The sequence below is a fragment of the Hemitrygon akajei genome, chromosome 12 (genome assembly GCF_048418815.1).
Source record: "Hemitrygon akajei chromosome 12, sHemAka1.3, whole genome shotgun sequence".
In the NCBI taxonomy this organism is placed as follows: Eukaryota; Metazoa; Chordata; class Chondrichthyes; order Myliobatiformes; family Dasyatidae; genus Hemitrygon; species Hemitrygon akajei.
This window is the reverse complement of record NC_133135.1, coordinates 44,926,611-44,947,289: the sequence shown is the minus strand read 5'-3', so window position 1 is coordinate 44,947,289 and position 20,679 is coordinate 44,926,611. Positions and strand designations below refer to the sequence as shown.

Genomic DNA, 20,679 nt, shown 5'->3' with positions numbered 1-20,679 from the left:
TATTATATAACCTTCTTTAAATATCATGGTAATCTCAATTTCCCTCATCATTCAAGGAGTTCTGGTTTCGATTTCCCTGCCTTTCCCTCTTGTGGGAATGTATTTGGCTTGTTTCAGCTCCTCATGAATGGCCTATTGCTCTGTCAAACTTTAATTTTATATTATGAAAATCATAAAATTGCAGATACTAACAATCTGAAATAAAACAGAAAATGCTGCAAACATCTGTTAATTTAGTTGGCATCTGTGTAAAGAAAAACAGAATTAACTTTTTAAGAAGCAAGATTCTTCATTCCAGACCTGAAATACTGACTCTCATCCAAAGTTGTTTTGTATGAGTGCAAAAGCAAGCCTTTCATCTCAAAAGTTTGCAAACCCTTGTGTAACACCCTGGTTAAGTTTTTACTACTATGCTGCAGATATTTCATTTTAGCAGTTCTGTAAGAGCAGTCTGTTCTGCTTTTAGCATGTTTGGGTTTGAGCTAAAGGGGCTATATTGTTCAATTAAGGAACGTTGTGTCAGCCAATCATGATGGAATTGGAAGTAGGTTCTAAAGAATGCTGGGTGGAGAGATTTTTGTGACAGACACTGATGTGGGTCGAGGTGTTTTTGGCGGGAGCTGGGAGAAGACAGAAGGGACGGTGGCTGAGGATGACATCCCTGTTGCACGTGTTGGTGCAGATGAATGGCTTTAAGGAGGAAGAACCAATACCCCCATGGGGGAGCCCACTTGTTTGAGATGGATTTCGAGTGACATTTGGAAGGAGGTATCTGCTTTCACACAGACCGTGAGTCCAGCGTGTGAGTTAAAGACAACTTCAAGATGAGCTCCAACTTGTGTGCACATTTGGACTGGGTTAACTGTAATGAGCCCTTTTATTTTTTTTTCTTTTCTTCTTCCTACTATCTGTTCGATAAAACTGAAATTTGTAAATATGCTTTATAATTGTACGCAGTGCATTGTTATTTCTTGCTGATGTTTAATTGTATGGGAACAATATTCGCAAAGATCGAGGTTCAGGTGGTTGAGACATCCCAACTTCCTGGCTTTGGTGGGACCCAAGGTATGAAGTTTGAGAAAGGTGGTTTTCTCAACACTAAGTCCAGTGACCGTTAGTGAGGGACTAACGAATCATGTCTCTACACACACCTGGTAAAAAGGGGTTTCACTTGCTTTAGAAAACAAATTCAATTTTTAATAATTTCCATTGTCAAAAACCATCAAATCCCTTGTGAAAACACACTGGCTTTAACTATTGTAGGGACTTGAGAAAAAGAATGTGCTATTTGGTTTATAAAGATATTTTGCATTGATACTATCACCTCTTGCTGACATTTTCAGACAAACAGATAATTAAACTAATATTTCTAAAACAATTTACAGCAGATAATTATCAATTAGAACATTTACCTCAAGTATATTTACCCAGTAATTGTTATTTTTGTAATTACCCTTTACGGCAAGACATAGTATAATATTGAATTTCCATAATGTTTGATATCATCCTGCATAGTTCTATATCTTTTATACTCAAAAGATGTGCATACAGTATCAAAAATGTGTTTACCTGTGAAGATCGGCTATTTCGTTGTGTATAGAATCAAGTTCTTTGATGGCTGAAAAATCAGCTACAGTGCTCAGAGTGGCTCCATTCTGTGGAAAGCATGCGTTGGGTTATTTAAGCCTTTAGACATATTATCATGTGATTTCAAATCAGTTAAAAATTCACAGCATTACTCTATTTCACAGTTTAAATCGCGTTTTCCAGATTAAACAGAGCACACGAGTTTTACTGGAGCATAATTCTCATCCTCAACTTGTCCATCATATTTTTTGCTTCAACAATATTAAAACCCAATCTAAATTGATTGATCTACAGTATGTATGAAATCTGAAGCCCTGACCTAATGAATGCCATGTTAAAATTTAATTCTGAGCACCAGATTACAATGCAAGAATATTTTCCTCTGTCACACACAGTAACCTGGTTTAGATGTCCCTTAACTTTACAATGTTAATTAGCAGTACAAGAAATTAATTGGCCAAAACATACTGATTAATAATTTATTAATGTTGTCAAATCTACCCCCCCAACTTCTTTTAGATTATCTATTAACTCAAAAGAACATATTATTTTGTTTAGTAGTCAAATGCGGCGAAATACTACAAAGCCCGATTTTAATCTTGATGGATTACATAATTTTTGAAACCTGTGCTTGGTCAAAAAACTGCAAATAAAAGATTAAAAATCTAGAAGGATTTGTTCACCATAAGCGAAGGAAAATGAACAAAGGACAGATTACAGAGTAAATAATTATGCTAACCTTGCATTTTAAACGAAGAAGTGCTACGTTAGGCTTCCAGCATTATTCACATATTAGGGACATCAAAGCAGTGCAGCAAGGATGACTGGCACAGTGAGAAAGGCATAGAGCCTGTAGCAAAGCAAAGGCAAGTAGAATGCAAGAAAGAAAGGTTCAAAGAGAATTAGTAAAGGTACAAAAAAACTAAACTGGATTATTTCTGAGGCCTGCAATTTCCTTGAATGTCTGTTTTGCATCAAGGAGCACCCAAACAAGAAAACTAGCAACTTCAGAGTTGAGTGTTCGGAAGAATTAATACCACTGACAGAAAATTTAAATTTCTAATTGCAATTACATTGACATACTCATAGCATACTGACCTATAACTCAGGAAGAGGAAGACAATCAGACAGAGACAGAGAGAGAGAGAGAGAGAGAGAAAATAAGTATTAGACAGCCACCAACCCAAATTTATGAAACCTTTTATTTAATGGCAAAAGTGAAAGATTAGGTTGCTTTTCTACCATACTGATGTGCAATGATTTAAAAATGCTGTTACAAGCTAAAGTTACAAGATTATTTTACTGCAAAATCCCAACTAATAGTACATTAAAACAGTAAAATTATTCCCAAATAAAGACATATTTTAAAATGGAAACTATGAAAAGACTCTAGCAGAAAATCTAGCAATACACAAATAATCCCACAATAAGTCATGATTAATATTCAGGACATTATTCTGGATCACTTAAATTACATAAATAACACAAAATGATAGCAGAGAAAAATTATAGAAAGGAAGCAGAAGAAAATGATACTAAAACCACAAACGTTGACATTAACAAAAACAGCAATTAGACAATGCATGTACATCTATTTATGCTATAAATACACAACAAAGCAGAAAATGGTACTAATTATAACAACAATGGAAAATGAAAGGAGTGGAAATTTGAATGGAGAATTTCAGTTACTAATACGCTGCATACAAGACCAAAAAAACCAAAAATGGAATGTAAAGTTCATGTTCAGGACAATCTATTTGAAGCAAAATTTTTTTAAAAATGCAATCTAGGGTCTACGTATTGCTCTGGCCAAAATCTTACTCAAGCTTCCAGAACAGAATCAAACATTTCAAGTGGGTGTGGACACTGATTTTAATAAATTCAAACAGAAACTCAACAGCTGACTGCTGGCATTTCCATTATAATTTCACACTTACCTTCCTCCTCCTGTTTAAAAGAAAAAGCAGATCTGCTTTCTTAGATGACTGGCACATTTCCTAAGTGTGGTTCATTCTGTCTATTAATATCCATTTCCTTCACATATGAAAGTGTCTGTTTTTATTTAAATATTCATCCTATTAACTGTTACCTTGTCCCTTTTCTCCTGCTCCATTCATCTTGACTTCCGACTCTATTAAAATACCTGGTTGTCTCAAAGTAATCAATTTCAAAGAGGGTTGCAGTACTAAATAACAACCTGCCTTGTTTTCTCTACAGATGCTAACTTGATTGTACACCCCCAGCCCTTTCTGTTTCTTACTATCAAAATAAACTTAACTTTTCCACCTGTGGTGCCCAATAAGATTTTATCCAATTATTTCTAAAGGCACCGAAAGAATTTCATTGAAAAAAAATCAAATCCATTCAGAAACAATGTACAAATGGAACCAAAAACTCAAAATTTTGAATGGCTTATAAGGTCACCAAAATCCAGAAGATCTACTACTATTCTCAAAAGTGTACAATCAATTTGAAGTTCTTATATTCAGAATGCATTATCACTGGAATCAAACTTATCATGCAGATCACCCTATGTTTCATGTGCACACTGATGGATTTTGAATGAAGCTTGGTTATTCCACTTCCATAGACAACATATTTCCTGTTTTGGGTCCCAATCTGACATCTTTAGCTTTGTAACAGATGGCAAAAAGGAAGTGACAAAGGCGGAGAATGTACATGAATAATGTGTGAAACCATGTGACAGGAAAGGGTGATTTAAATAAAACCAACAAATATTACAATCATTATCCTCCTGCTCTCCAGAAATAATTGTATGAGTTGTTTACAAACAAGTCTGAATCATTAGTCAGATCACTTCAGATATTCCTTCAGAAACTGAATGACTGTTGTTGAGATCATGAGTAGAGGCCACAACATACAAAACCATGCCAATGCTGTCTCTTTCCATCATGTAGCACTAATTTCATGCAAAAACAAAAGTTTACCTTTTGCGCAATATCAGAAGGAGGCATCATTTCTGCAGTAAGAACCTGAGGTGGATCAATGCCTTTAGTTAGCTTCTGGTTTATTAAATGTAGAGCCAAGGCAAACTGTTCTTTAGTCAGCTTCCCACAATCATTTGTATCACAGAGTGCCCTGTGAAGGCAGAAAATTAAGAGATCTCAAAACCTGCATGTAATAGCACTGAATAGGTAGAATTATCTTGTATCTTAAATTCATACGAAGACTAAAATGACTATAACATTTTGTCATATGCTCAGATTTATAGGTTAAATACAAAAATGTGTATTCCTTCGAAATATTTTTCAAAAATTCTCTTCTCAAGTTCTTGTGTCACAAATTACAGCGCACTGCCAATAATCACAAAGCTGTGAAAATCTACTTGAACTGTAAAGGTATGTTTAATTATTGATTAAAAATTAGATCATGTTTTGAGAAAGAATGGCAAAAATGATTCGATGATTAAAATATCTAACCCTTTTAAGGAAGTACTACCTGCTATGGTAGAAATCACATTAAAGTCAGATATTGCAATCTAAATTAGCTAGGAGGCCATCTGTGGCCAAAGCATCACAATAAGAAGACCTCGAAACTCAATTTCCTTTCAAACCTCTCTTAATCAAGTTAACTATTTAATACCACCAGAAGTTAAGTAGGGGGGAAAAAAAACTCTATTTTCCCCCACCAAAAGCTGTGGCAGAAGCAATCTTATCTTTCTACTGAAGACAGGGAACACATCCCTATATAGCCCCAAACTGTTTAGGCCATTTCTTTTGGTCAGGAAATGTCCAATGTCCATTATGTACCAACCTCTCATCACAGTTAATCCACTAAATTGAAGTTTTGCATCTGTTAGTTGTCCAGTGCTAGCCAATTCCAATATGGACTTTTAGGGCTTATTAGGAAGCATGCCATCATCAACAGGGTCATTCTCTACGTCACCTGAATAAGCTTGGTATGCAAGTCAAACATGAAAATTCCTCACTATTATTATTATTTCAGAGAGCCTCGCATGTGGAATTGCAAAGAAAGCACAGCAGTACCTCTACTTTCTTTGAGAGTTTGCAAAAATTTGAACTAACGTCTAGACAAACTTTTATAGATGTATCGTGAAGAGTATGTTGACTGGCTGCGTCACAGCCTGGTATGGAAACACCAATGCCCTTGAACGGAAAATCCTACAAGTAGTAGATACAGCGCAGTGCATCACAGATAAAGACATCCCTGTGAAACGCTGTCACAGGAGAGCAGCATCGATCATCAGGGACACCCCCCCCCCCCCCCCCCCCACCACCACCCGGAACATGCTCTCTTCTCACTGCTGCCATCAGTGCACTCACATGACCATGTTCAGGATCAGTTATTATCCCTCAACCATCAGGCTCTTGAACCAAAGAGGATAGCTTCACTCAACTTCACTTGACCCCAACTTTGAAATATTCCCACGACCAATGGACTCACTTTCAAGGACTTTTCATCTCACGTTCTCAATACCTATTGTTTATTTATTTATTATTATTTCTTTCTTTTTGTATTTGCACAGTTTGTTGTCTTTTGCACACTGGTTGAATGCCCAAGTCTTTCACTGATTCTGTTATGATTATTGTTCTATAAACTTATTGAGTACACCCGCAAGAAAATGAATCTCAGGGTTGTATATGGTGACATAAATGCACTTCAATACTAAGTTTACTTTGAATTTGAAACTATCAAATAGATAGGCATGGTTCAATTATTGTTTGACCAAGTCTTCCACAGATGGATTAGTTCGACACAATCTTTAAATCACATGCTTAAATTCAGAATTCAGAAAAAATAAATGCAGAGGCACAGCACTTCCTTTCTTTGTTCCCACCATTAGTGACACCAGCTGAGAAATCTATATAGCAGGAGAGTTTTTAATATCCTATAATCCATACTGAACAGAGGCTACAATCACTGGAGACAAACATGTTAGTAGATATTAACCCAGACTTCAGACCCAGTATTTTTCTGCTGGACTGTCTCGAGTACGATTCAAAGCTATCAGCTTTCTGTATGGAGTTGGATATGAAGCATAATAAGCTAGACCAGAGTTCATTGTAGCCCTCACATTTCACATGGACATAAAAATTACATGAAAGTGCTCATGAAAGAATTCTCCAGCATTCCTCCCAGAAACAAAAAGAGCACCTGAACCTGTTTTCCTTGTAATTAATTTACAATCCAAAGGACTTTGTAATTTGCAAACTTCCTGGTATACACAAGAGACTGCAGATACTGGAAATCCGGGGGGGGGGGGGAGAGGGGGGAGAACAAACTGCTGGAGAAAACACAGCAGGACAAAGGGCACCTGTGGTAGTAAATGAATGGTCGCTGTTTCAGGTCAAAACTCTGCTCTCTCTCAGTACTGAGAGTGTAGAGGGAATATAAGCATTATAAAGAAGTGAAGGGGAATGAAGACATAAGTTGCTACATAATTGATGGAAACAAACAAGGTGGGGGATAATGGGCAGATATAGCCATGTGGGGGAGGTAAAGAAGACAAGTTTTGAGACTAAATTTGGGAGGTGATATTTAGGACAGACAAGGAAAAGATGATAGACAGATGAAACTAGATGGGACAGGGAATAAGAAAGATAGAGCAGGAGAACATATCCAAGTAGATAATTGAAGAGCAAATGGAACTGCATTGGGGAAGGTACAGAACAACAACGAAGGGATGTATTAGAATTTCTTGCAGGCATGCAAGGTACTATATGAAGAAAAAGTTTTGTTCACAAAAATGGCTTAATTATTGCATATCAATCTACAACTGGCAATCATCAAAATCTTTGGTCAGATTTTCACCTACAAAAACAAGCTTCACAATTTTCTCAAAAATATTAAGAATTAACTCTTCCAGAATGATTCACTGTGATTTCACATAGCACTTTATTGTTAAGAACATCAAAGTTGTCAGGCATTATTGGTGCACTGCTCTTTTCATTGACTGCTAAGTACTCAGTGTGTCTCCCCTACAGTCTTTACACAGATCGAAAATATTTTCATTGTTTGACAAATTTCCAGCTGAAGAATAATGACAAGTAACTGTACTGAATAAGACGTTTAGTGCTTTGAAAAAGTATTCAGCCCCCAACCTTAACCTGATCAAGCATCTCCAGCAAGACCTCAAGATTGCTGTCCACTGCCACTCCCCAACTAACCTGGCACAGCTTTTTTGCAAGGAGGAATGGGCAAATCTTACTCTACCACATTGTGCAAAACTAGTAGACGTGTCCATAAAGACTACTGATGGTATTAGCTGTGAGAGGTGGTTCAATTAAGTACTAAGGAAAGGGGGATGAGTACTTTTCAAGCTGCTTACACTTCTGTTTCTGAATTTTTACTTTATCATGCTTCACAATTTTCCATGTTTTGAGATCCACTGTGAAAAAAGGAGCATGTGATTCACAAAAAAAAAATCTCAGTTAAATTGATCAAAATCCCTGGTTGTAAGACTCATTTAAGTGAACAAAGGATTGGGGTTGAATAATTTTTCAAGGCACTGTAACAGCTAACTCAGACTGTCTTTGCCTAACGCACGTTGCAATTAATTAATTTAAATCAATTATAGTACTGTGCGTAATTTGAAAAGATGAGATAATGTGAATAGAATACAACTGTGCTGAACAGTAATTAAAAGTATTTCCCCTCCTGTGTTCAAGAATTGCCAGTCTAATTGCAGTACTAGAAGACTAAAATAATTTCAACAGAAATAACCAAAATCTGTGGTAACACAAGGACATTAAGGTCACTTTCTAAATAGTGAACGAAAGTAGAGTTATGGTTACTATTAAACCCATGGTGTCTACTTACCAGATACGAGCCAGTGTTGCTGGACCCAAACCCGTGGTGAGAAAGAAATCTTTTACTTCCACTCCAGAGACAAACCCATCCTGGTCTTTGTCAGTTTTCATGAAGATTTCATCATATTTTGTTTTGTCAGCTGGTGTTACAACCCATTTAACAGACTGTAAAATAAATTGCTTCTTAAACGACAGAAATGCAGGATTATTCCCCAAGTTTAAAACTCTCAAGATATACTTTACCCAAAATATTACATTGTAGATATATCCCCTCCATCATGCTTGTTTGCAGAGCATCTTACTCCACCTTTCTGATCTGAAGCATGCCCTGTACGACCCGTTTTAGTTTATTGTGGTCATGAATTGTAATCTTTTAGCAACACACCATGATCAGCCAACAGAATTTGCCAAGCAGGTTGTCACTAACTGCCATAACAATTACAATAAAATTTAACTGATTTTGAAATGCAGCTTTACAGAACTCTGGTAAGGCCACATCCGGAGAATTGCATTCAATTCTGGTTGCCTCATTTTAGGAAGAATGTGAAGACTATGTTCAGAAGACGTTTACCAGGAAGTTGCCTGGATTAGAGGGCGTGTGCTATAAGAAATTAGACAAACTGTGGTTGATTTCTCTTCAATGGTAAAGGCAGACTGCAGACCTGAATGAAGCTTATAAAATTATAAGAGGCACAGAGAACTAGAATCTGCTTCCTACAGTCAAAATGTCTAGTACTAGCATGCACTTAAGGTGAAAGACAGCAAATTTAAAGCAGATATGTGGGAAAAGTTTTTTTAAAAAAAACACAGAATAGTGGGTGCTTGCGGTACAGTGCCTGGGGTGGTAGTGGAAGTCTGTTTCTGGGCAGTACTGTTCTATGTCCCATGAAAATGCAGATGCACAAGATAAAAGTGAGTTGAGATAGTGATGTTACTGAAAATGACTTCAAAGCCATACCAAGATTGCTCTATGGGTTGCACCGCTATAGAGAGGTACAACATGGAAATTGGCTCTTTGGTCAATCCAGCCTACTTCAGAACCAACCATTTACACTTATTCAACATTAATCCCAGTTTACATCTTCTCATCAGTTCCCCCTAGATTCTAACACTCATCTACATGAGGGGCAACTTGCAGTGGCTAGCTAACCCAACAGCCACACACATGCTGTATGCATTGTGGAAGGAAGCAGGAGCACTGAGGGAAAAGCCCCACTGTCACAGACAGAATGCGCAAATCACAAAGTTTGCATCCAAAGTCAGGACTGAACCCGAGATGCTAGCATAGTGAGGCAGCAACTGTCTCTGGCTCACTGGTTGGCAGAATTCCCACAGGATGCAAGGCTTGATACGGTATCATCCCTTCTGTATGAAGGTTCAGAAGAGATGGAACTGACAGTTAGGATTCGAGTCAGGGTCGTGGGTTCAGGTGCCTCATAAGTATCAAAGTTAGTGAGTTCAGATCAGTGACTTAGAGGAGTTGGGGTTGTATCTGGCAAATACAAAAGTTTGTAGGGGGTCAGATCCAGGGTCATACGATAATAGAGGGAGCAAGAAATAAGATAGTTAAAATCTAGTTCACATGCCAGAATCTCCTGAAAAATATTTTACTGAAATCAATAAAGCAATGATATTAAAGAGCTAACGCTACTATTACGTGTATTACCTGTGCCGCCGCTGTTTTGGTAGGTAGAATTCCCACAGGAGGTAGGGATTGTCGGCTTTCCTTGGCAGAAGGTGGAGATGGAATAAGTGGCACTGCAGAAGGAACATTAGCTTTTTTCCTCTTTGATGGAGGTATTAAGGCAGGTGGCAGTGAAAACGGCACAGGCTCCTTCTCGAGGGCACGGTAAACCAAGTACATGGCCTTGTGAAAGAAAGCAATACTAAATAATTAATCTTCACAAAATTCTAATGATAAATAAATCACAGAACCATTAAGTAACTAGCTTTTCCATAACTATGTGCCTACCCAAAACTGGGGGGAAAGGTTAACACTAAATATCAGCAATTGGATTGCTGTAAAATCTTATCAGGTTCACTAATGTTCTTCAGGAAATGAAACATGTTGTTCTTACCTGGTGGGCACTGTAAAACACTGTCAGTATGTTTGACCAATATCAAGTAGTAGCAATGGACAGATAGAACTCATCATCAGTCCCCAAATTGACCTCTTCTCTCACTACTGACTCTATTCCTCTCCATAACAATTGTCCGAGACTGAATCAGACTGTTTGCAACCTCGTTTGCATGCAATCCCAAAATGAACTTCAGACCTCAGCACCTTCACTATGAACATTAGCTTCATAACATCTGAAATAAAAACAGAAAATGTCGAACGCTCAGCTGGTCAGGCACCACCTGTAGGGACAGAAACATTTCAGGTCTAATGCTTTTTTCCAGAACACAAAATGATTTGGAACACAGGCATATTCAAACTTAGAGAAAGCAAAGGAATGGAGAGATCAAACAGAATGTTTTTGACAGGGTGAAGACTAAGAGATGATAGATGAGATAGATTAGTGTTGAGAGTGCTGAAGGCATGTTACCAACATCTTCTCTGCATGGAACAGGTGAAAACAGAGGAAACATCAAGGAGAGAGAAAATAACTTTCCAGGGCTGAGAGATTCAAGACAAAGCAGTTACTGAAAAGGAAACATAAAAATTATAGCAAATGCTGAGAAAGTATGGATATTTCCTCCCCCCCCCCAACTTCTCTACAAGATCAAACATGCCTGTTTTCTAAGTTACCCCACTTCTGAAGAAAGGTCTTTGACCATGGATCATTACTTCTATTTCTCTCTCCAAAAGTGCAGCCTGACCTGATGAGCATTTCTCAGATTTTCTGTTTTAAATTCATAACTTCAAGATTTCCATGATACTGTCCAACTTGGCCTCCATCTTAACTTCTTGTTGCTAAGACTGCCACATACACTATTTTAAACATTAGACTACATACATTCCTCATGTTATATCAATTGTAGATATTATTCATTACAGCTACAACAATGACAAGGCCTCTGTCTTAATTAATTGGATGAATTTCAAGATCTTTTTTAGATGTTATAGCAATGCACATCCTTTGTCTAGGTCTGTTTTCCATTATTTTTCTGTTCGGTCTCCCATATTCAACTTCAGTAAAACTGAGACCATTCAAAATTCTGGTTCTTCCATCCTAATCTGCAACATCCTATTTAGCCATTGATGGCTAGGTGCTCATTTGTACAGAGTAAACCCTGATTACACAAAGCCTCAATTTTAAAACTGTTTCCTGAGCATTGCTTCTAGCTATAAAGTCTCCTTCCGTCTTGCAAGTTTCTGAAGATTTGTGTGCCTTCGATTCTATCAATTTTAATTGCTCCACCGATAGTAGCTGCACATTTGGCTATAAATGCAGTAAACTTCAGTAGTCTCTTTGGCTGTCCCACCTCTTTCTTCACTTTAAGGTTCTGAGTTATTAAATTTTGTTAATTTTCTGAAGAGTTGCAAATAAAATGTAACATTGTGCAATCAGCAGTTAACTTCCCACTTTTGGCCTTGTGTAGGAAGGTCATGGATGAAGCAGCTTAAGATAATTGGACTGAGGATGCTACCATGAAAAAGTCCTGCAGCACAGCCATGGGCATGCGATATTTTATCTCCAAGAATCTCAGCATATTCCTTCATGCAAAGTATGATTCCAATAATCAGAGCATTTACCTTGATACCCATTCATCAGAGTTCCTTCATGCAACATTTTATCACAAGCTGCCTTAATATTAAGAGCAACCTCTCTCATCTCCAGTTATTCAATTCATTGGTCAAAGTTTGGATAATTCTGATGAGTTCTGGAAAGTGGCACTAGTGAAATTGGGCATCAGTGAGGAAGCTATTGAGCAGTGCATGATTAAGGGCCTTCCATTTGAAACATTATCTCTGCTTCTTTTTGCCACAGCTGTTGTTTGACCTAAGTGCTGTTATCAGTTCTGCTATTATTCTGTCTAGTGGTCTCTTCCTGCGGCAGCTCAGAGTAATGTCTGCTTGGGAGTCTGGAATCAGACTTACAAAGGACATGGGCTACTCAATGTAGCCAGCTGAATGTAACCAATGATTCAGTACGGGGGGGAGAAAGGCAAACATTGGCTCACCTATCCTTGCAGTGAATTTGAAAGATTTTGTGGACATGGCATTGGTAGGGTTTTTCTCTTAGCTCTAGGACTCAGGAGGACATGGATCATTGCTGAGAGTGGGCCAAGAGTTTTGTGCCTGGTGATTAAGTGACACTGTCGTAAGTTACTTGGCAAATAATTGGGAAGAAAATAACCAGATTGGATGTGCCCCTTTATTGTAGCTAAGACATACAGGGACAATTTTCTACATTACACTGCAACTGCTTGGCTTCATGATGGTGGTGCTCTCAAAGGTAGGCAAGATGAACCATCGACTCGGTATTTTTTAAGTAAATATAGTAGAAAACATTTCTGCCTTGGCTTGAGCACAAACTCTTTCGTTGGCTTTGAGGTTATAAATGTTCTTGGAGTTTCGTCCTCCATGCAGCTGGTTAACTGTCCACCACAATACCACATTAGGTATATGAAGACTAATGATCTGAACAATTAGTTGTGGGATTGCTTAGTTCTATCATATTCTGTTTAGTAAGCCTGTAATTTAACACTGCAGCTTTGCTAGGTTAACAACCCTTTTATAGGCATCTTTTGTTCGGTCCCAGTGTGTCCTCTTGCATTCTTCAATGATTCATAGTTGAATCCCTGGTTTGGTGGTAATGGCAGAGTGAAGGATATACTGAGCTCAGCAAATACAGATTGTGATGGTGTACAATTTTGTTGTTTCTAATGATCTGCAGGCTAGAATTCAGTTGCTAAATCGGCTCTGAGTCCATCCCATTAGCAGAGACCAGAACACCAATAACACACATTGCAATGGTACTCAAGAACAGTCTTTATTTAGAAATCCCACAAATATGGCTGCACCATCATAGAAATTCACTGAAACATTCATCAGAAAGCATGCAAATCGTAGATTACAGCATTTATTTCACAGCTTTTAGCAGGCCATGCAATTGAGACTGTTTGGTTATGTGAATCTTGCCTGCATTTTGTTTTCATTTTTACACAACAGAATACAAGAAATAAACTGAAACCAACTAGTCCAGCAAAAACCAAAAGGGGGTGGGGGGAGGGGGAGGGGGAGATATTTTCTCAACATTTATAAACAGTATGGGTACATGAAAACTGGTAGCTTCAATAAACTAACCTAGTGAACAGCTACACTGGAAGCCTGATACTATATATCAGAGCTTTATATTTAATCTATGTAACAATCTTCATGATTTCATCTCTACTGTGAAGCTTTTAGGAACGGGGACTTCTCACAATCACCAACACAGTGGTTGGCACAATAGTACAGACCTGTGGCCTTCATATAGGTACGTACAACACGATTTAGAATGTCCCTGGTGAAATACATGGAAGAGACACTTACTAGATGGAATATTAGGCTAAAAACTACAGAGCATCAATAAATTGTATTCCATGCCTCAGGGTATTATCGGCACTACATTTGAGCAGATCTTTAGTCATGCAATGTTAGTCAAGAAATAGTAGAGTTAATTTTAGTTCCAGTAGGGAAAGTACAATGTTGTTCCCATCAGGTTACTTGCTGTAACTGGAATCACAGCACTCGCCCTGGTGTCATTTTTTGATTATTGCTGCAGGGAAGCATCAAGCTTCCAAGGAGCACAGCTTGATTCTGGAATTCTTTATGTGCTGCCAACAGCACAAACAAATATGTAGCCTACAATAGATTTTGTATTATAGATGCAGCTTCAGCAGTCATTGACAAGGAGGTCCTGAAATATGTAACATCTAAGCGTGTAGCCCATTGCTTAATGGCCCATTTGAAACTCATCAAACTAGTGAGTAAATATATTGGTAAAGAAATATTTCAGGCTCAACAGTGGAAAGGCACAATTTAATTGACATTATGGCTGCTGCATTTCCTGTGTAACAACGAAGCCAGCATTCCACAAGGTATTAAACTGGTTCTAACAAGGCCTTGGGAGATGCATTATAAATAGGAGTTTGTTTTTAATTTTTTTAATAATTAAAATATAGCAAATGTCTCCTTGGACTTTTGAAATGTGCATTTATTTAGCAGTTTTAATAGCAAGTTTCAAAGGACACTTCATAAAAAGAAATAAAACACTCATATGTAGGAGTTAGAGGATGGTCGGAGAGACCTGGACAGCTGAGTGAATGATTAATGAAAGCAAAGTATTTTGAGAAAGTTTTCCTTCAAACAAAAAAAGGATTAATAATGCTTCACAGAAAACTTACAAAACTGGAAGAAAAAAATCTAATTTTAGCCATGAGATGCAAAAGATGAGTGATGTGGAACTAACATCGGGCTGAAGAAAGCTGCAGAATGCATGAGAAGGAATGAAGAGGAACTTGAAAATTAAAACTGAGCTGAGGAAGAAAGATTCAAAGTTGATCAGCAAGAATGCCAGAATTTATGAATGATAGACAGAATCCTATTAACATGTTGATCCTTAAGAGATGAAGGTTTAGAAAACAAAAATTAGTAACAACTGAGTTTTTTTAAAAATGAAGTTAATATCTCAATAGCAAATCTGGAAAAGAGGGGAAATGTAGGGCCAGGTGAAGAGGATACAGCAAGAAAGGATGAGCCACTCAATCAGGCAACAAAATCCCTAAGGAAAGCTGTAGTAGGAGATGAGAAGATGGGGTGAGAGCAAACAGTAAAATTTTCAGAACCTGAAGCACAATAGACACTTACAAATCTCAGCCATGGCTGAGATTCTATACAACTAATAGGAAGGCAAGCCTCAACTCCCTACTTAGATCTGCTTTGGCACAAAAGACACACAGACCAGTTCTGTGAAAGTTACCTCAAAAAGTCTATGGCATGGCTGGGAGACTTCAGACAGGCAAAATGTCTAGGTGACCCTATTCACGGGCAGAGGGAATTTAGTGAGTACGACAAAAGCATCTTGCTCAGGATGAAGCAACCAGCCCTGGAAACTGGTTCAACAACCTGCAGGAGACCCAGTGGCCATCAATTTCAATTTCATGTAGTCCACTCCGCCTGTTCTCTTTTTACTTCCTTCTGATCCCCACAGGTTCCATCAACTGCACTCCTCACCCCACCCCCACCATCCTGACTGAGTTTCATTCTCCTCCTCCTCCTGGTTCCAACTATCTACAAACTGTATCTATCACCCGCACTCTTTACCCCGTGCACCCACCCCCCAATCTGGCTCCATTTGCCCTGTTTTCTCTCTCTCATCTGTTCGTTGATATCATCCACCTGCCCCCTATATTCTCCTCCCCCACAGCTCCCAGCTATTCATCATCCCCTTCTTCATCTGATTCCATCATCACCTACCAACCCCTGCCTCAACCAACCCCTCTCAACTCTTATACAGCCCATCTCTCCTCTACACTCAATCCTGATGCAGGGTCTCAACCTGAAACACTGGCCATCCCCTCGCCTCCACAGATACAGATTGATCCACTCAGTTCCTCCAGCAGTTTGTTTTATTTTGCTCCAAATTATATCATCCGGTACCCCTCATCTCTCTAGAGTTGTAACAGGATAAGGAACTACAACCAGGCAAGAATCAGACATCAAGCAGCCTGTGGCTTTACAGCTGATACAAATAAAATTAATTTGCAACTTACAACAGCAAATTCATCACGGTCTAATAAACCATCACGATCTGTGTCGCTGAGGTCCCAGACCTGTAAAGTAATAGAAAAACGAGTTCAGAATTCAACTTGTTCAACATAGAATATCTATTTAAAAAAACTATTATTCAGACAAGTATACACTTGAGGCAGCAAACACATTGAAATCACCAGGACTTCACTGACTTTTCTCCGGAACCTTTCTGTAACTGATTAGATATTACAGTATAGTCACTGGCAAAAGTGATCTGAACTACACATCACTCGCAACTTTATCTACCGAAAACAATTGGTTTGTATCTTAGCAAATAGCCGGCTTAACCTTCTGATGTAGCAAACCAGCCCGATCAGCATAATGGACATCTAGACGTCACTGCATATCTGCAGCTACTGTTACCTTCAATGATATTTCTAAAACAAAATCCAGCTCTAATGTTTGTAAGCTTCATCAAATAGGGCAACATATGTTAAATATTGTTAAACTAAAGAGGACAGTCAAGAAAATCTTATCCTTCAGTCAAATTTCATGACAACACAGAAGGCCATCAAATCTAAACATGGTTTTAAAACAATTAGCTCTCACTTCCCCACTTTCTGGTAATCTTGTCCATTTTACATGTCCATCAGATATTCCCATCTGATTCTGCTACCATTTGTTAACCTAGGGACAACTTATCATATTCCATTAACCTAACAGATGTGCCTTTAGTAAATGAGAGATTATTAGATAACCTGAAAGAAATTTACAAATTCAAAGAGAGGAGATACAGACAGCAGCAGAGGTCAGAACTAAACCTGGCTCACTCAGCTATGAGGCAGCAGATCCACCTGCTGTGCCACTGTGAAGCCTTATCAATCACAATATTACACATTCTTAGTTTAATAAAATGTTACCGCAAAGATGCATTAAGTAAATAATTATACACATTTGCACTTACTTATCCAAATTTTCACAAAATTACACATCACAGCAGCATTTTATTAAACTATTGTAAATAGATATTACTGGATATTCCAATGTCAATCACAGCAGATGATTTCACTGCTATGAAGTGACTGAACTGGGGCACATAATTCATTTCTAACTGTCCACTGTTCCCTGAATTTTTAATGAGAATATGTTGTGAGCCCAGACATACATCCTGCACGTCATGTGACTAAATGGCTGACACAGAATTACCAAAGAAGTCTGTATTTCGTTAAAATATGCTTAAATACAGTAAGATGCAAATACATCACATCATAACAGCACAGAAATTTCTGGCTGAAATCCCATGACCTACTGCTATTTCCATACTTGGGTTCAGAGGATGTGACAATAACTTTCTCAAAAAGGCCAACTTCCAGCTGACTGGCAAGAACCTAAGGAAAAACCTTACGACAGCTAGTAAAGCACAACCTCTTTGTTTAGCCAGCTAACAGACTTCCCAAAGACACCTACTATTTGAGAATAACTGACAGATTATCAAACAATCAAAAAATCAGAAATGATCAAATATTTTAAATATTCTTAATATAACAAGGAAACAATTAAACATATTCTGGAATGGCACAGGTAGTTAATTCCCTGCTGCTCATATACAGTTAGCAAATAGTTAGCAGGCTTCTGTTAGTGCTTTTGAAATTTATTTGGGAGACTCAAGTTCATGGCATTTTCCAGGGGAAACTGTTGGCAATATCATGTAGATTTGCTGACATTCCCCAGAAAAATCTGAGTCAATATACATCTCATGGTATTTTTAAACATAGTATCATATTTCCTGTGGTGATCCTCAATTTAGTTCTATATCTTTAGCTGTAAGACTCAGATCACCTTAAACAATCACTGCATATCATACATAAAAACCTCAAACACAAAATGTTAAGCATAAAGATTGATGGAAAAAAGTTTCATCTTGAACAAGAAATCCGTTTAGATGGGAAAAAAACACAAAATATATTCTCTTGTAACAGTCAGAGTTGGACAGCATGTTAACAGGCCTTCAGACTAACTCGTCCATGCAACCGGAGTGCCTACCTGCACTAGAAGATATTCCACACACAAAGCATTAAAACCTTGCAACTGGAATCTGGCCTTACAGCCTGTTGATGTTCGACTGTACCTTGTATATAATTAAACTAGTATAAAATATAGCCGCAAAAGGAAACTAAAATTTGATATCCAATTTACATGATCACTTTTATACATCCAAACTGTTCTTACCTAGAAGATGCATTGTAACTGTCACCAAAATTTGTTCCTTTATTCCATGCTTTCCTTTTAGCACACACACGTTAAAAGGTGGAGAGAGACTAAGAGAATAAAGCATTGAAGCCGATGTAGATAGATTGAAATATACCACAATAGAACATGTGGAAAAACTTTCTAAATGAAGATCATCTTCCAGCGCACTGTACTGTAACAAGTGCCTTGTTTTGTCTTTTCAATATCACGAAGTATTCATTTTTAAGTTTAAGATTTTACTTACCCTTCCCAGGACATCCACAGGTAGTTTAGAGTTGAGAAGCACGGGTTTTACTTTATCACCAGACAGGAAACCATTCACAGGATTAAGGCTGTCAAAAATTACATCATACTTCGACTTTTCGTCAAGCTGTAAGTTATATCAATAAAGATATAATCAAATAATCTTCTAAATTCCCTTAACTTGCACTTTTGTTATAATTGAATTGTTTGGTTGTAACTGAAGGCTATTAAATGAAAATAATCAATTCATAAGCTTTAAAATTTCATGAATTGCTCACACAAATTGTATTGAATTTTATATACGTAAAACCCTAAGGATCGGAAAAAAATCAAAAGCTATCTTGAAAGTTTCTAGACATGGAAGAACAAACATTGCTGGACTATCTGGACAATATAATTACCATATTTAATCAATACTTATTTATAAACTTTAGCTTTCCATTGATACTAACCTCTTTACTTAAAACTTTGAAACTACCGGTAGTTGGGAGCACAAAGAACCAGATTTGATGCACATCCACATCTCTGGTGAGCAGTGGGGAGCAGGTTCTACCGTAATATACTGTATGTGTCCAATACATTTCATAAATTACAAAAGACGCCTGGTAAGATCCACAAGTTCACAGATACAAACTCAGATCCCTAACTTCTGATAATTTCTCCCCCTCCCTTTTCTCTCTTTTACCATCCCCCATTCTGGATGCCCTCTTGCCCCTTCTCTTTTCACCTGCCTATCACCTCCCTCTGGTACCCCTCCTCCTTCACTTTCCTCACTTCTCCAATCAGATTCCTTTTTCTTTAGCCCTTCACCTTTTCCACCTATCACCTCCTAGTTTTGCACTCATTCCCCCTCCCCACCACCTACCTTCACATTCACCTGGCTTCACCTACTACCTGCTCCTTCCCCTCCCCACATTCTGGCTTCTTCCCCGCCCCCAGCTTCCTTTCCGGTCCTGATGAAGGGTCTCTGCCCAAAGCATCAACTCTTTATTCCTCTTCATAGATGCCTCCTGACCTACTGAGTTCCTCCAGCATTTTGTGTGCCTTCCTCTGGATTTCCAACATCTGCAGAATCTCATGTTTCTCATTTAAGAACATAAGGAATAGGAGCATGAGTAGGCCGTCTGGCCCATCGAGCCTGCTCCGCCATTCAATCAGATCATGACTGATCTGACCATGGACTCACCTCCAACTACCTGCCTTTTCCCCATAACCCTTAAATCCCCTACAATGCAAAAATCTATCCAACCTTATCTTAAATATATTTACTGAGGTAGCTTCCACTGCTTCATTGGGCAGAGAATTCCACAGATTCACCACCCTCTGGGAAAAGTAGTTCCTCTTCATCTCCATTCTAAATTTACTCTCCTGAATCTTGAGGCTTTGTCCCCTAGTTCTAGTCTCACCTCCCAGTGGAAACAACTTTCCTGCCTCTATCTTATCAATCCCTTTCATAATTTTATATGTTTCCATAAGAGCTCCTCTCTTTCTTCGGTATTCCAGCGAGTACAGTCCCAGCTGATGCAATCTCTGCACATAGTCTAACCCCCTCATCTGTGGAATCAACCTGGTAAACCCCCTTTGCACCACCTCCAAAGCCAGTATATTCTTTCCTCAAGTAAGGAGACCAGAATTGCACACAGTACTCCAGGTGCAGCCTCACCAGTATCCTGTACAGTTGCAGCATTATCTCCCTGCTCTTAAATTCAATCCCTCGAGCAATGAAAGCCAACATTCCATTTGCCTTCTTGATAGCCTGCTGCACCTGCAAACCAACCTCTTGCGATTCATGCACAATCACTCCCAAGTTCCTCTGCACAGCAGCATGCTGCAATTTTTTACCATTTAAATAACGTGCTCTTTCATTTTTCCTTCCAAAGTGGATGACCTCACATTTACCAGCATTGTACTCCAGACCCCTGACCACTCATTTAACCTATCTATATCTTTCTGCAGACTCTTCATATCTTCTGCACAGTTTGCTTTTCCACTCAATTTAGTATCATCAGCAAACTTAAATACACTACACTCGGTCCCCTCTTCCAGATCGTTAATGTATATCGTGAACAGCTGCGGGCCCAGCACCGACCCCTGCAGCACAGCACTCACCAATGATTGCCA

General features: G+C 38.3%; 1 protein-coding gene across 2 annotated transcripts in view; it reads right to left on the bottom strand.

Moving 5' to 3' along the window:
* eps15 (epidermal growth factor receptor pathway substrate 15) overlaps positions 1–20,679 on the bottom strand; it is a 155,681-nt gene that overhangs the window by 75,298 nt on the left and 59,704 nt on the right. For both annotated transcript variants that reach the window (XM_073063013.1, XM_073063012.1), the window contains exons 7-12: positions 18,560–18,685; positions 16,086–16,145; positions 10,048–10,248; positions 8,392–8,546; positions 4,539–4,689; positions 1,570–1,655 (exon numbers count right to left, since the gene is read on the bottom strand). In XM_073063013.1, the coding sequence (XP_072919114.1) occupies positions 1,570–1,655; positions 4,539–4,689; positions 8,392–8,546; positions 10,048–10,248; positions 16,086–16,145; positions 18,560–18,685 (779 nt within the window). The remainder of the gene's footprint in view (positions 1–1,569; positions 1,656–4,538; positions 4,690–8,391; positions 8,547–10,047; positions 10,249–16,085; positions 16,146–18,559; positions 18,686–20,679) is intronic.